We start from the raw sequence: 16645 nt of genomic DNA, 5'->3' as shown, positions 1-16645 counted from the left end.
AATTGCATTTTAAATGCAGTGCGACAGTATAAAGCCTGTGACAGTGATGCTCTCTGTGTTTCTGCACTATAGTCTATGTGTCATTCTTATCTTCCTCCTCCCCCTTTGCCATTTTATCTCTATGTCTCTCCCTCCAACAATGGATCTGCAGCAGTACATATTTGCTCTCCTCTCCATCTCTCACATTCCCGGGGGCTATCGAGGAGGAAAGTCTCTGAAGTGTGGCACACTGGAGCAGCAGAACTCCTTGCATCCACATAGCACTCACCCGGCTCTGAAGGGAAGACGTTTCTCAGCTGCTCGATGACCTCCTGGAGTTGCAGCACCGTATCCTGCTCATGCTCCAGATCATCTCCTGACACAAACACAAAGTTTTACACCAATACAAACAGGCAAGAGCCGGAAGTGAGGGAAGGGTATGTGGTTCCATGTTTAATATGCATGCATGTGTAAAGCCCAGATCTAAGCCTGGCTGCACGTCACTGACCTGCTGCTTCCGTGTCAGTCGTCTCCCTGCTTGCTGGTTCCCCATGGTGACCCCCTCCAGAGACAGGAGAGGACAATGTTGACGGTTCTGATCCGTTTGCCTCCGAATCATCTTTGGGCTGTTTTACAAAAGATGTATTATCAATCAGTCCCAATAATTGCTCATATCCATCATGTTTCAGACTTTAGAGTCATTTAGCCTTTCACAAGGTTATTAATGTGATGCTTCATGTCTGTCAGGCAGCACTCCTCCACTGGCAGCTTTGAGAAGAATTCTGAAAAAGCTATTTTACTAAAAAGCTTTTTGACAAAATTAGACAATGACTCAGATTTTTGGCTGAATGGGAAGATGAAAAAGAAAGAGAATTACAGCGTACATAGCAGCGTTACAGACAAACTCTGAGAAAGGTGAAGGAAGGCTTCTGATCACAATCAATGGTCCAATAACAAAATTCAAGGACATTATATGCACCGTTGCATTGTATAGCTTTTAGCAACACTATAGCACAACTCTGGAGGCGATTAATCTCAGTGGCTGCAGTGAGACAGAGGTGTCTGCACAGACTGGGACAGATTCATACATTTCAGATGACAGATTTTTACAGATTTGATTTTCTGATGAAATGAAGTTGTGATATTGCTCTTGTGATGAAAGAACTCAAAAAGCTGTTTTTTTCTTTACATAGGAGTATTGTGCACCTCATCATTTCCTGCCAACTCTATTTTCTATTCACTCTCAATTTCTAAGTCTTAGACTTGAAGTGGCAGCATCCTGTCCCTTTTATTTAGTCTATTTCTGATCTTCATCTCTGCAAAAAGTGCAATTTAGTTACTCCGACTGTTAAAAATTTACACCGAGTCATAATAGTAACTGTATGAATCAGCCTCTGTTCTCTGTTGTCCCTCTTTTTGTTACACTCCTCTTTTATCACAGTAATTCCTTTATAATGGTACTCCAGAGTGTGTTCAGCTTCTTCTTTCCATGCTTTTTGTAGTCCCATTCCTTTGTCACGTGTACCATAGTCTTTTTGTACTAGTAAGAATATGTTTGAAGGACTGTTTTTCCAGATGTCAGCACTGTGACGCAGATAAAGGTTGAAAAGCATTAAACTTGAATTTTCACTCTATTCAAACTACAATGACAGAAACTGGCGAGGAATAAAGGCGATGTAGCTAACCAGTGCTGTTAAACAGAACAGAAAATGTTATTAAGTATGTTAAGAGATGACTAAACAGCAGTGTTTAAATTGTTTTTTTTAGAAGATGTAATAAGTAAAGCAAAAGTACAAAACTATGACAAGAAAATAAATAAGCAATATGATATAAACTTATCTCCTGGGCTGATGTTCAATAAGTTGCGCATTGTTACTGATATGTTAGGCTGAGGTTAAGGTCCATCTATAGCAAACTTTTATCAAACACTTTTTGCAGTTTGCAGTAATCTATCATGAAGTATCCGGACAGAGCAGCTGCAGGTAACCGTGGGATCTGTTTGCACTCGTCTAATTAATCTTAACTGTAACCTTGAGACTGTTGATCAATAAACAAAGCATATTTAAAAAAATCCCAAAGCAATATATATATATATATCAAGACTTATGCTCCCAAATAATATCAATAATGAATGAATATTTATTTATAGTTTATATTGAGCATCTCTTTTAGGGAAATTCTTCAAGAAAATGAATAATAAACTAATACAACCCAGTGAATGCAACAGAATAAATATAGACATTACTACTAGATTTTATATTTCTCTTTTTAAGGGAACTCTTAGAAAACTGCATGGGAGAAACACAAACACAGCACGACCTATTATTGAAATTTAGAATATAATGAGTAGTCTGCATAACCTGGATTAAACAAGTACTGTCGATACAGAAAAAATACTTTGATAGTTCCTTTTCAAATCTATTAAGACTTGAAGTGGAAATATGCAGAAAACAGGTTAAAACTGTGTTTTGTAACTGTAATAGCATCACAGCTGGACTCCCTCATCACCTCTGTTAAGGTGGGACATTGTACCTGTAGCAGCAGCTCCCTGAGCCTGCGCAGCTGGGACTCGAGCTGTTTGTTGTGGTCCTCCAGAATCTGCATGCGGGTCTCCAGCCGTGTTTTATGTTGTCGGAGGACCCTTGCTTCAGCCAGGAGCTCTTCATCCTGCTGCCCTCCTTCAGTGGGTGACCCCAGCCTGCCCTCTCCAGCTTCAGTCAGCATTGGAACTGATGCTGCCTCTTCATGTTTCCACTTGAGCCGCCTGTACTCGCCTTGCAGCACCCTGAGGACCCACAGTGGAGAACAGGTGGAAGAAAAATAATTAAAATGAAAGAAAACTTGTCGGTGCAGTACACAAAACATATTAACCACTAGTGATATTTATCTAAACAGCAATGCACCTACACATAATAATCTAACATTTTGTGTTTCAGAATGATTTAATTAGGACAATTTTACCTCATCTGCAAATATCAACACAAAACACAGTAAAGCAAGGTGCAAATGTATAATTGTGAGCTACTCGCTATAGAGTAATAATTTTAAAAAGGCTCATTTATATATGAGCATTTGAAGTTAAATTAATTTGCCTCCTGGGAAGAGGGTCCAAAATATTTTTCTTTTGAGCACAGAATTAGTTTTAAATGTCGTAAAACAAACACATTAATCGAAAGTGGAAACAGCAATAAAGTGTTGTTACAATCAAGTTTTATGGACAATGTGTGACATTAATGAGCATTTGCATTACTTTCCCCTTAATGTAATGCAAATAAAACAGTTTAAAATGTTTTACAAATTATTTAGACGATATAGTTATAAAAATATTTTTTAAAAAAGAAAAAAAAATATTCAATGTTTTAAGTGGAAAATTTGATTATTTTTTTAAATACATTTTAATTTTAAATCTCCTGTAATGACCAAATGAAAAAAAAGTATAGTTTAAACTGTATAGTCTGGTTCAGCAACCCATTTTAAATAACTGTAAAAAAATATAAAAGTATTTTAATGGTAAGAAGAGATTTTAAGAACCTGAAGAAATTTTTGGAAGCAAGTGATGAGAAAAAAAGTATTTTGAATTTTTGTGATTCTTACATCATTTGAAACACAGTTTTAAAATGTTGTCACTGCTTGGGCTCAGGAATACTTGTGAAGGTCACTGTTAGTGAAAACGAACATTGGCATGACATTGTTATGCAAGTTATAATCCTACCTGGTAAAGAAATAAACGTACATTAAAAAGATTTCAGAAGTGCGGATTTCTCTATATTCAAGCTCACGAAAATAAAATTTGTGAAGTACAACAATGCTGCCTGCTGAATTTAAATCTGAACTTTTTCATAGAAATCATAGATGTGCATCCTCAAAGACAAAACACGAGCTTTCATCTAGATATCAGAGACTACTATCGATGATGTAAGGCAGAAACATCTGGTACATGTAACCATTAATGTTTAACAACATAGAGCTCTCTGAGCAACAGATGCTGTTATCAACATCACCTTTTTCCAGGAGGGTTTTTTATTATTATTATTATTATTATTTTCGTCATCGTTGTTGTTTAAAAAAATCTCTTTTCATTAAAAACATTTACAGGATTATGTAACAAAAAAGACTTGCTTTAAAACTACATGAATTGGTCTTGTGTGTTGGTAAAAGAGGTGATCCAACACAACATGACCATGTCTCAACTAATTGCATAAAATTCAAAATGAGTATCAGATCTTTCAAAGATCAATAAAACGTATAAGGTCGCTCATGTTTATTTTATGTTTGCTTTGCATTTTAAAGTCTCTCAACAGATACAAAGCTCAATATTAGTTTTTATAAAGACATTTTACACTTGAACTCCCTGAAACAAGAATGCTATGATTGTCCAGCAAATTTATAAATAGTTAGCTCAACATACTCATATCTGATTTTCCCAGCAAGGTTATACTGGCCAAAATCATTAATGGTAACAATATTATTTAGGCAAATAAAGGGTTTTAAGCAATTCTTCTAAAATCAGCCAAGTCACCAAACTGGAATTTTATTTGATCCTGGTACTATTGATTCACTCTTCAAAAACAACATGAATGTTGCAGACAATAATGTAAACGGAAGCCGAACATTTCATAAAAGAACATACTATATCAGGTGAGAGAAAATCTAAAGTAGGTCAAGGTTGCAGACACCCAAAGGCCACAAGTGTGTGTATGTAGCAGCATTTTGCTGAAGGTCTAGAAAGGTCAGGCAACATAGAGACGAGAAAATTATTCACATGAATCATTCCCATAAAAGATGCCTGTGGTAACCAATTAAGTGGACAAGAGCAGAATGATTTTATTTCATTTATGGAAATGCCTCAAGCAAATAAATTCAAATTCAAACAGTAACACCTTACGTTTTAGCCACGCTGTACACTTGTTTCAGACCAACCATAATGAGCTCTTCAATTCCCCTCTGCAGAGCACCGAAGAACTGTCAAACTGAAGCATTATTTACATGTACTTTCATGTTATCACACTATTTTACAGACTTAACTGGCAGCTTAGCATTCAGAGGGATTCCTTTTTTTTCTGAAGGCTGCTTAAATGGATTTCCAGTGTGAGGGTGTTTACTCTCGGCAGGAGGTTTTTCAAATGTCAGCAGGCATACTGAAGAAGTGTAAAACCTTCAGATAAACACATACATACTTGAATTATGCTTGTCTAGAGCAGTCCCTAAACCAAGCTATATATATCTCCTGTAAGTTTTATCTTAGGTCTTTATTTACAACTTCAACTGTGCAAGTAAAAACAATCTGATATCTGGATGCTTGTATCTTTTATTTTTAGAGGATGTGATGAAATTAGCTTACTTTGTGCTGTATGCTGTAGAAACAAGGCAAATCACTGTGGTGCAGAAAGATTTTATTGTATATGTAAACAAGCACTTGAGGAATTATTAAAGGAAAGTAACTCCAGGCTTAGTGCACAATGTCTTTCAGCATTTTGTTTTATTCATTTTCCCTGGTTACAGACCTGTTCTCGTTCTCCAGGCGGGCCAGGGTGCGTTGGAGCTGCTCCTTATCCTGGTGCTCCAGGTGAGCCAACAGCATGTGCTGCCCACAGGGCGAATCATGGTCCAGGGCTGGGCTGGAGTGACGCAGGAGGTACTGATCTTCATCCCTGAGTCCCCCACACAGGAGACAGCACACTGAGCCACCAGCACACAGCCACCAGCAGCACAAAGCAGAGCCAACGGCATGGCAGTGCAGACAAGCCAAAGCAAGGCAAGCAGGACGAGGACGGGTGTTCCAGGATGAGATGCCTCAAAACAAGACAGGACGCTGCATGATGGGATACTGTGACACTGTGCCAGATTCACAGTCCAAATATTAAATGCTCTGTAATAAACTTGTTTCACCAGACCATAAACCCACTCGTGTTTATTAAAAGTGGAAGGTGCATCCTAAGCTGCAACACAATACACTACCAGACATGATAAGCACTTCTTTGACTTTCTAATAAAAAGGTTAATGTGCAGATCTATGACAGGAGACCTCAGGCTGCTAAACAATAAATGGATCTTTGAATGTTAAGTGATTATCTTAATGGAAAGATGGTTGTTTGTCAGTTTATGTGTGGCAATAATCATTCTGCCTCCAGAGGAAAAAACTTTATTGAATGGAAGTTAAATGGAAGTTATAGGCTTTGTATTTTAATGCAAGATTTTACATCACTATGATATTCATCGGCCCAGTTAAGACTAAATCCACCTTTGCTGAATCTTCAGTCACTATAAAATTCTTATTTAGGAGGCCCCACTTTAGATAAGATGCTTTGTTGAATCAAAGGTTACTATTTTACAGACAAGTCTTCTCCAGACGTCTTCTGAGAGAGATTTTGTGTTTAGAGAACAGAAACAGCACCATGCAAAGGTATAAACACACTGGAACTCTGACCACAATCAGCAGCTACTGACTCCTCCAACACAGCCTGAAACTCTAAAAATCTAAATAACTTACTGCAATGCTTCTGGATATAAGTGTGTTCTGGATTGACTAAATTAAAATAGAAATGCCATATTTATTTAAATAAGTAAGTAAGTAAATAATTAAATAAATTAAAAAGAGTAAAAAAAAAAAAGAATAAGAATTAAATAAAAGCAAAACTCTTCTGCTGTTAAAATCAAAAAATGAATGTTGTGTTGAATTAATACAAATTCTACAACCGAACATTACAACAACTCTAAAACTGCTAAACATGAAAAAAGAATGATTCAACAAGAGACTAATGATCTTAAACAAACATTAAAATCCATGTTGGACTGTCTCAAGCTGACGGTTCTGCTGCGGACATCTCAATTTTCCAACTTATGGAAGACCTCAAAAGAGCAATGCACTCAGCACTGCAAGAGAATCTAACAAAACTAAAAGCCTTTTGGAAAGAAAGCAAGCAAATCACTCAAACAGGAACTGAAAGACTCAGCTGGCAGTAGAAAGCGCTTTTATAAGCTGTGATACTTGCTGTAGGGGGTGTAACTAAGATCTGACTATGCAGAGTTGTTGAACTTTTGCTTTGAGCCATTATTTCTTCTCTGTTTTTCTGTCAATCTGTAAACTGTAAAATATGGGAATAAAAACAAATTGTTGCTTAAAATAATAAAAGGAACTTCATATTTAAATTCATATGTTTTTGTAATCACGTCATTTTTAATATGTTTTTATTTTTCATCTAATCTGAAGTTTTTGCAACATTATTGATAAGCAAATCCTTAAATGTCAGGATGGAATGCTAATTTAAGACATAAAGGTTAAAGGGTAAATAATTCTTGTTTATACTGAGTTACTCACTGCAGACACTATAAACTACACTATGAGGTATTTTAAATTTTGTCTCGTCCACTTGGTTTAATTTGTTTATGGGGTGGGCTTTATCTCAGGATGTATGGTAGATTGCTTCTCTTTCAGTCAGAAAGTTGTTAGTTCAACATCCAATCTTCCCATCTTACATGTTGTTGCATCCTTTAGCAAAATACTAAAACCCTCATTGACCTCAGAATGTTAATTACTTGCAAGCTGTTTTGGATAAAAGTGTCCACTTAATGACCGTAAAGTAAGCAAATGGAATGTTAATGAGCATCTATGTTTGTCTTTAAGACTGAAACACATTCCTAAAGAGGTAATGTTGTCGTTCTTTCTAGCAGCACTTAAGGGAAGTTCTAACGCTGAAGATTTCAGGTGTTTTAAATTTTATTGTGTCTTATTCTTTCTTTAAAAGTGTCCCAAGTCTCCACAAAACCTTTACTGAGGACTGCTGTCAGGTCTTTCCTCGTACCCTCTGCCTTCACAGCCTTGCATTTACAGCGTGAGCAGAATGTGGTTTTGTATTGTCTTGTTGGAAAATCTCACTGTACTTTTCTGTATTAATGCTGCTTCCACAGAGCTGTAAATGAGCTTTGCCCAGGGCACTTATGCAACCCCATATGATCACAGAGCTGGGCTTTTTGGACTTTTTGCTAATAATAGTCTGGATCGTTCTTTTAATATTTAATGCAGAGCACACTGAAACAATTTCTTCCCCAAAAAAGTTTGAATACTGGTTTGTCTGACCACAGTACACATTTCTACTGTGTGATGTCCCAGATACTTGTGAGCACAGAGAAGTCAATGCTGGCTCTGAATAAAGTTAACATTCTTTTTGAAGATTAAAGTTATAAGTGGCATTTGTGAATATATGTTTTTTTCTTAGTTCTTTATGAAAGGTTTCCCACAGTGATCCATTGGCCATGCTGTTATATCAGCTATTAATGAATAACTGTTCATGATGCAGTGCTGTGTCCAGTTTAAGCTTTCATTCTTGGCCTAATTCACTGACATTTTTAAAAGTTATTGAATGATTTAATGACATTATGGACCATAGAATGAGAAATAGGCAAGTCCCTTCCAATTGTTCTTGAAAAGAAATGATCTTTTTAATGATTTTCTTTCTTTGCAAACTGGAGATCCTCTGCTGATCTGTGCTCTCCAACTTATGACTATAATCACCTGCTGACATCAGCTTTTTAAAATAACATCAATATCATTAATATTTTACTTCATTACAAGGATAGCCATTTTAAAATACCATCCAACATCTTTAGAAATATTATTCATTATAGCAAATCTAAAATCTATATGGTTCCAAACTGTCTGCAGTGAAATATTACGTTTAGTAGACGTAAGAATCATCAAGTTTTTTTTTTTTTTTTTTTTTATAGCTTCACAGTTGCACACACACAGTAAAGAAGCTTGATGAATGAAGATTTCAATTATTTTCCCGTCTGTTACCTGCCAATAAATACTGTGAATTCTGAGTGATGTACACAGGTGGAGGGTGAAGGCAGCGCATGCAAACAGGATGGTTCAGCACAGAAAACCGTATGGCGCCAAGCAAAACACCAGCTGGAGGCATACGTAGCACAGCAGCATATGCAAAGTTATGAAGCACAAAACAATACAAAGGAAAAGTTTTGCAGAATAACAGAAACCAAATGCAAGGCCACAAGAGCAGGAAGCAGCACTGCCACTCGTGCAGGGAAGAAGCTGAACGTCATGCTTAGAAGGACTCGGGAACAGAATTATATACTGACATTCATGCAAATACTCCGGTAATAAAGGCCACATGCTTTGTCACAGTTCTATTCAACAGCTCTCTACACACATGCACATGGCAATAAAGACATAGAGGGCAGCTATAGAAGTACAGATGCCAGTAGTAAAATCTGTTGTTCTGCTAGAAAGTGTTCTAGTTGTCTTAGCCTGAAAACTAATTCTTTACATAATGTTAATCACAGTCACGTCTATGGGAAAGCATATAAAAAACTTATCTGATAAGAAATAATGAGCACAATTCACAATGCAGACCTGCAGCACTATGGGTCTTTGAACACTTTGCACAAGACTGCTGGACATGCAGCCTTGAATTAAATGAGCAACAAAGAGGAAAACTCACAGGATGAAATGTCTGACAGCTCACACTGATATCCACTAAATAAGATGCGGACACAAATGTAAGATCTCAAAAACCCTAACCCACTCTCCACACTCACAATGCAGAATGACTGCCTTATTCACATCAAAACATCCTAATTCCTCTCACTGCTTTACCCTCTCAGCCAGCTTCTACAAACACGCTTTGTATACTATCTACAAACAGCCACAGACCTTAATCGCAGCAGGCATGAGGATGATGAAGGGGGAGTGTATGCACACTGCTCTCTGTGGGTCATTCTCATTATGTGGCTGATTATTTATGTGATTACCCAATCGTTCTCTAACGCTCAAACATGCATGCACAGTCCTGAGCACACACACAAACACAGAAACAGTCAATGTATCAGGGGGAAAGAATGCACACAAAACAGTGGTTGTAATCAGGGGGCTTGTTGTGTTGTGTTAAGGTGGCCTCATACTCACAGGCTTTCATCAGGAGACAGGCTATCCGTGAAGAATGAACAATTCTGGCTTTCCATTTCTGCCAATCTGTACAAACATACACACATACACGCAAGGAGCACCATGTCAAATATAAATACAAGGTCACACATACAAACAAAGAAATAAAAACGGAGGAGAACAGTAGAGTCAGAACAAATGAAATAGAGAAGGACATCAATATTATGGCACGCTGGGGAAATATGGTGCCACAAAGTCATTGTTTCGGCAAACAATCTCAACAATTTAGCTTTAGGGTAGTGTAGATAAGCCTTCTGGTCTTTTTAGTAACCACAACTGAACAACAAGCTGTCCAGAAAAATCTAACAAGACTGCAGAATAGCAGAAATTCTTCTTGGCTAAGAGTACAAGCTTTAAAAATGCCCACAAGGAGATAGGATAAAACTGTACTGTAAACTGTCTTCTGGCATGCAGGCAACAAAGAGCCTTTTAGAAACGTGCTTCTGTCCAGCACCACGGACAGCAGCTGTAGCGAGCAAGAGCCTGTGGGGAAGCAATGCAGATTTTCAGGACCAAGGACAGTGCTTGCAGCTCTGTAGTGTTGAGTGGCAGCCAACAGCCGCGATTCACAAGCTGCTCCGTAAGTTGTATCAACATATAGCACTACAAATAGTGTACTTTATTTTAAATGACAGGTTTCTTAGTACTTGATGTGATAAATGAGGACATTCTGAACTGGAAAAGTCCAATTATGATGGGAAAATTGATGTTCACCCCTACAGTCTAATCCCAAATATATCATATTTGATATATAAGTTCGTTAGACCCACATAATAACTACGTTTCAAAAGTAGCTCTACACAATTTTCTGACTTTAAAAATCAGGGCTTCTATTGTGTACATTTCTTGTACCATCGTTGCCCAGCAACTCCTGAGACTGAGAAACCGCAGCTCAGTTTTGTTTTTGTTTTTTTTCCCCAGTCCTAGCGCATCACTCAACAACAGCATTTCAGTTTATGGCACTGTGTCACACGTTAGCATCTAGATATAACCACACTGAGCATTATTAAAGCACACCATGGCTGATTCAGCAAAGAAACTCAAGAGGACATTATTGGAGGAATGAAGGGAATGAAAGAAAGACAGAGCAAAAAAAAAGAAAAGAGTCAACATCAGACTAACTTTTGCTTGCTTGAGAGAGTTCAGTGAAGTTCAGTAGTGGGGCCTTAAATTTTTTACAGAAATTGAGAGATTTCTTTCCAAACTTAATAACATTTTAGAAAATCATTATTCAACACATGTATATAGACTGCAAGTAATGTTTTTCTAAATAGCTGAGTAAGACAGGGAAACTCACTTTCATTATTTTGGTGTATTGTGTGATACATGACTCTCTAGAGCTGTACTTACCAAGACCTTACTTTATACAATTCCAAATAGTAGGAAGTAATAACATCTACATATCAAACTATAGCTTTTTTTTTTCTAGCAGTAGCCTCTGTGTGTGGAGTTTGCATGTTCTCCCCGTGTATGCGTGGGTTCTCTCTGGGTACTCCAGCTTCCTCCCACCATCCAAAGACATGCATGTTAGGTTAACTGGTCACTCTAAATTCTCCCTAGAAGTGAGTGTGAGCATGAATGATTGTTTGTCTCTCTGTGTTGGCCATGCGATGGACTGGCGACCTGTTCAGGGTGTACCCTGCATCTCACCTGCTAATAGCTGGGATAGACTCCAGTTTCCCAACAACCCTGAATTGGAATAAGAGGTATAGAAAATGGATGGATGGATGCTGTTACCATGGTGAACATGGCTCAACTGATGAAGATCTGTTAATCTTTAGTGACCTGTATGTCCCTTGTTGCATGAAAGTTGAAGTTGAAAGTCGTTATGCTTAGATTTCTGTAGTAAGTGACTAAACATGGAAAACATTCCATATATTAAGTGTATACAGTGTGTTGAGAAATTAAAATAATTTGGTTTGCTTAAATGAGCACAGGTTACTACAGTTTATCTGAGTTGAAAACCCACATGCACGGTGGAGAGACAGGAGACAGCAAGTGCAGGAATAAAGGTTTTAATTTAGAAGCACTAGAGAACTTACAAGGATGACACAGTAGAGACACAATGAGGAAACACGAAGGATGATCTGACAAAGGACAACTCAAACCAAGGGATATAAATACACTGAGGAACTAACAAGGAACAGGTGAAGTGAATGAGCAAATCAAACCAGGTGTACTAATGAACAGGAAACAGAAAGCAAAACAACCAACCACTTAACCAAAATCCCATAGACCATGACAAGTTGGTGTTTGAGTTGGTATCTGTCATCTGTATGTATATAAGGTAAACTGACTATAAAGAAACTTGCCCTTATTTGACTTGAAAACTGTCAATAGATATGGAAGTGGACACATCCCAGCTTTACTTATTTATGTCATAGTGAAAGCTAAACTTCATATACTCCGTTATAATATTATCATAGCTGGGTGCTTAAATTTAAAAAGTCTGAAAGTGCTTGAAGTTTGAAAAACTTTTGACATACATTAATCACTGCTTTTGTTTAATTTTAAACACAGTGGGGCAAATGGGTTGAGTCTCAGGGGGTAGTTCAATCATTTATTAATCACGTTAACTGATGTTTGAATTAAATTCCTATATTTTCGTGCAGGGTCTTTATGAGAAGATACTGAGTACTGGTAGTTTGTGATAGCGACAGAGTCTCTTTTATTACCACATTGCCATTAGTGTGTGTTGTTTAGGCTTGGTGATAAAAATAACTGGTGTTGTTACCAGGTTTCTAGGCTAATAAATGATTTTAATGGCAAACTAGAAAATAGTCTAGCATTTCTTCTTTCTCCCATCTTTCACAATGATTACTGTGTTTTTGCATGTTGTTACATTCTCTGTCACACACATTAGTGCCAAAGTTTGGTTTATGGCTAATTTAAGATCATTCAAAAGCTTCACTAACAGCAGTCCCTGATGCAACTGCAAAAAGAAGATGAGAAAAATGTTTTAGATGTATCTGGCCACTCCACATCCTTGAATAACAGCCAATTGAATGCCTAGGCACCTTTTACTAGGACATGGGGAAAATATAGTTTAAGCAGATGTACTGAAACTGGTTACAATGAAAATGGAAAAGCCAGAAGGTTTAATTAAATAACATATGAAAGTAGTACTTGATCAGAGTGGTTTCTCCCTCAAGCACAGTAATTAACCATTACAGAGATCCATCCCACAGATGCAAATGTATACACACATCACATGTGCTGCATAAAAACAGTCTTAAATCATTCCCTGTACATGCTGATACACTGCATCATCTTTTGCTCAGAGTTGTCAGTTGAAGGAGCAGAAATGCTATAGGAGATGGAGGGGAGAGTGATGTAGAGGCTGTCAGGAGCAACCACGCTACATCCCATTTCTCTCCATTTTCCAGTGAGACCATAACACAGAAAAACTCAGGATTTATTCATGTCCTGTTACAGGAGCCCAGTCTGTGAACCTAACTGCTCGTAATTCAATCTGTGTCACTATTCATCAAAAAGGCTCCACAAACCTCAAGACTCAGTCAGGGACAACAGCATATGAGAAAGAAAAGGGCAGAAGGTAATAGGAAGTAATAGTCTGAGTGGGAGTGGGTGTGGAAGGTGTGTGTTTAGCTTATTGAATGGATGTAAATAACTGTGAGAGGAAATGAGAAATGAGAGATAAAGTGAGGATTTTAGGGGAGAAATTCTACCAGAGCTCCAAAAGTTTCTTTTCTTTTTTTATTATTATTATCTTTTCCTTATCTCTCCTCTGTGAGATGTCAAAACAGCTGTGATGATGAAAGGAATGAAGTCCTGCATCAATGCAGAAGAGGAGGGCAAGAGTTACTGTCGAAGGCACAGATGATGTTTGTGTTTGACATGACTAGAAATCTGACTTTTCTAACATCAGACATCAAATACTCTATCTCCTTTGAGATTACTAGACTATTTAAAATTCAAAAACAAAATTTCACAAGTTCTAGCTCCTGACAGAGACCAATCACAAGATGAGAAAAATCTTAGTGTATATTTATTACTTATAATATATATACACTTACTTATAATTAACACATTGCCACAATGCAAAATGCTACAGTTTAAATGGCACATTTTATTTCCTTAATGCTCTAGAAAGAGACAGATTATGCAGTGATACTTGATTAAATTGAAGAGACTTAGAAATGACTTAGTTAGGGATATAAAACGTTCCATTATGTCATGTTGATGCTTCCTTCCAAAAGAAGTAAACCAAAGATACATTCCTATCTTACAAAATATAATTATACAGTGTGACATTACAATGTAAATACACTACAGCACCTAAAGAATGTCCTCTCTGTCATCTTTACAGCTGAGCTAGATCTGTACACTCTCTGACACATGAACAGTGACATTGAGACACACAACTGTAGCACTGAGTTTCATCCATTAGCATGTAAGAGCAGGGGAGAGACAAAGAGAATGCAGGTTTGTTTCTTTCTCTTTTGCTTTGTTACCCAAAAGAAAAGGGATATGGAATGACGACTTTTCTTTTTTACAGTAACTATTGCTTATTTGACATTTATTAAAATATCATGTTACTTTAATTTGTACAATAAAAATAGTTATTAGTACTTTTACAAGTTACTTTGTTTACAAACAACAAACAAACAACACCATCCGGCGGCTCAGGAGGGGAAAGCAGTGCTCCGTCAACACTGTGTACAGTGGGGATGGGGGGCCGATGACCTCGACTCGGGACGTTCTCAATCCCACCAACATGTCTTCAGATGAGGAAGCAGAGTCTGGGGTAGCTGGTGCTGGCTCTCCTATCTCTGGGGCTGAGGTCGCTGTGGTGGTTAAAAAGCTCCTCGGTGGCAAGGCCCCGGGGGTGGATGAGGTCTGCCCAGAGTTCCTTAAGGCTCTGGATGCTGTAGGGCTATCTTGGCTGACACGCCTCTGCAGCATTGTGTAGACATCGGGGACAGTTCCCCTGGACTGGCAGACTGGGGTGGTGGTCCCCCTCTTCAAAAAGGGGGACCAGAGGGTGTGCTCCAATTACAGGGGGATCACACTCCTCAGCCTCCCCGGTAAGGTCTATTCAGGGGTGCTTGAGAGGAGGGTCCGTCGGATAGTCGAACCTCGAATTGAGGAGGAGCAGTGTGGTTTTCGTCCCAGTTGTGGAACAGTGGACCAGCTCTACACCCTCTTCAGGGTCTTTGAGGGGGCATGGGAGTTTGCCCAACCAATCTACATGTGCTTTGTGGACTTGGAGAAGGCATTCGACTGTGTCCCCCAGGGACTCCTGTGGGGGGTACTCCGGGAGTATGGAGTGCCGGACTCGCTTGTACGAGCTGTCCGGTCCCTGTACGACCGGTGTAAGAGCTTGGTCCGCATTGCCGGCAGTAAATCAGAATCGTTTCCAGTACGGGTTGGACTCCGCCAAGGCTGCCCTTTGTCACCGATTCTGTTCATAACCTTTATGGACAGAATTTCTAGGCGCAGCCGAGGTGTTGAGGGGATCCGGTTTGGTGGCCTCAGGATTGGGTCTCTGCTCTTTGCAGATGATGTGGTTCTGTTGGCTTCATCGGGCCGTGATCTTCAGCTCTCACTGGAGCGATTCGCAGCCGAGTGTGAAACGGCTGGGACCTGAATCAGCACCTCCAAGTCCGAGACCATGGTCCTCAGCCGGAAAAGGATGGAGTGCTCTCTCCGGGTCTGCAAGAGGGTCCTGCCCCAAGTGGAGGAGTTCACGTATCTCAGGGTCTTGTTCACGAGTGAGGGAAGGATGGAGCGGGAGATCGACAGGCGGATCGGTGCGGCGTCTGCAGTGATGTGGACTCTGCATTGGTCTATCGTGGTGAAGAGGGACCTGAGTCAAAAGGCAAAGCTCTCGATTTACCAGTCGATCTACGTTCCTACCCTCACCTATGGTCATAAGCTGTGGGTAGTGACCAAAAGAACAAGATCCCGAGTACAAGCGGCCGAAATGAGTTTTCTCCGCAGGGTGGCCGGGCTCTCCCTTAGAGATAGGGTGAGAAGCTCGGTGATCTGGGAGGGGCTCAGAGTAGAGCTGGCTCCTCTCCACATCGAGAGGAGCCAGATGAGGTGGCTCGGGCATCTGGTTAGGATGCCTCCCTGGTGAGGTGTTCCGGGCACACCCCACTGGAAAGAGGCTCCGGAAAGACCTAGGACGCGCTGGACGGACTACATCTCTCGGTTGGTCTGGGAACGCCTCAGGATCCCTCTGTATGAGCTGGTGAATGTGGCCAGGGAGAGGGAAGTCTGGGTTTCCCTGCTTAGGCAGCTGCCCCCGTGACCCGACTCCGGATAAGCGGCAGAAAATGGATGGATGGATAGATAAGAGGAGAAAAGTAGTTTTCTGACTGAAGGCTGTTTCTTCTAGTGACAGCTCACCTGAGGTGTCTATCGGGGTGTTAATTTGTGAGAAAGGAGAAAGTAGGTCTATAACCACAGAAGTGCTGTATGAGTGTGTGTGAATGTGACATGTACTGTTAAAGTACTTTGAGTGGTCAGCATGACTAGCGTACAGTCCATTTATCACGTGTGGAAAAAAAGTGTTGGTTCATCTATCTGTCAAATCAAACAAATAAACAAATAGGAAAATGGACATTAAAAATAATTATGGTTTCAAGAAATGTAAATATTCATATTTACATATTTTCCTGGAGACAAGGTTGATAATTAAGTTATAGGACATCTTTAAGTTGTTATTAATACTGAAAA

At 39.1% G+C, this 16645-nt stretch overlaps 1 protein-coding gene across 2 annotated transcripts in view; it reads right to left on the bottom strand.

The window, feature by feature from the left end:
* drp2 (dystrophin related protein 2) overlaps nt 1-16645 on the bottom strand; it is a 116849-nt gene that overhangs the window by 3838 nt on the left and 96366 nt on the right. For both annotated transcript variants that reach the window (XM_041990499.1, XM_041990501.1), the window contains exons 19-23: nt 9902-9967; nt 5484-5630; nt 2512-2764; nt 488-605; nt 269-355 (exon numbers count right to left, since the gene is read on the bottom strand). In XM_041990499.1, the coding sequence (XP_041846433.1) occupies nt 269-355; nt 488-605; nt 2512-2764; nt 5484-5630; nt 9902-9967 (671 nt within the window). The remainder of the gene's footprint in view (nt 1-268; nt 356-487; nt 606-2511; nt 2765-5483; nt 5631-9901; nt 9968-16645) is intronic.

The sequence above is a fragment of the Melanotaenia boesemani genome, chromosome 7, assembly GCF_017639745.1.
Source record: "Melanotaenia boesemani isolate fMelBoe1 chromosome 7, fMelBoe1.pri, whole genome shotgun sequence".
Taxonomy (NCBI): domain Eukaryota; kingdom Metazoa; phylum Chordata; class Actinopteri; order Atheriniformes; family Melanotaeniidae; genus Melanotaenia; species Melanotaenia boesemani.
This window is presented reverse-complemented; position numbering and strand designations above follow the sequence as displayed.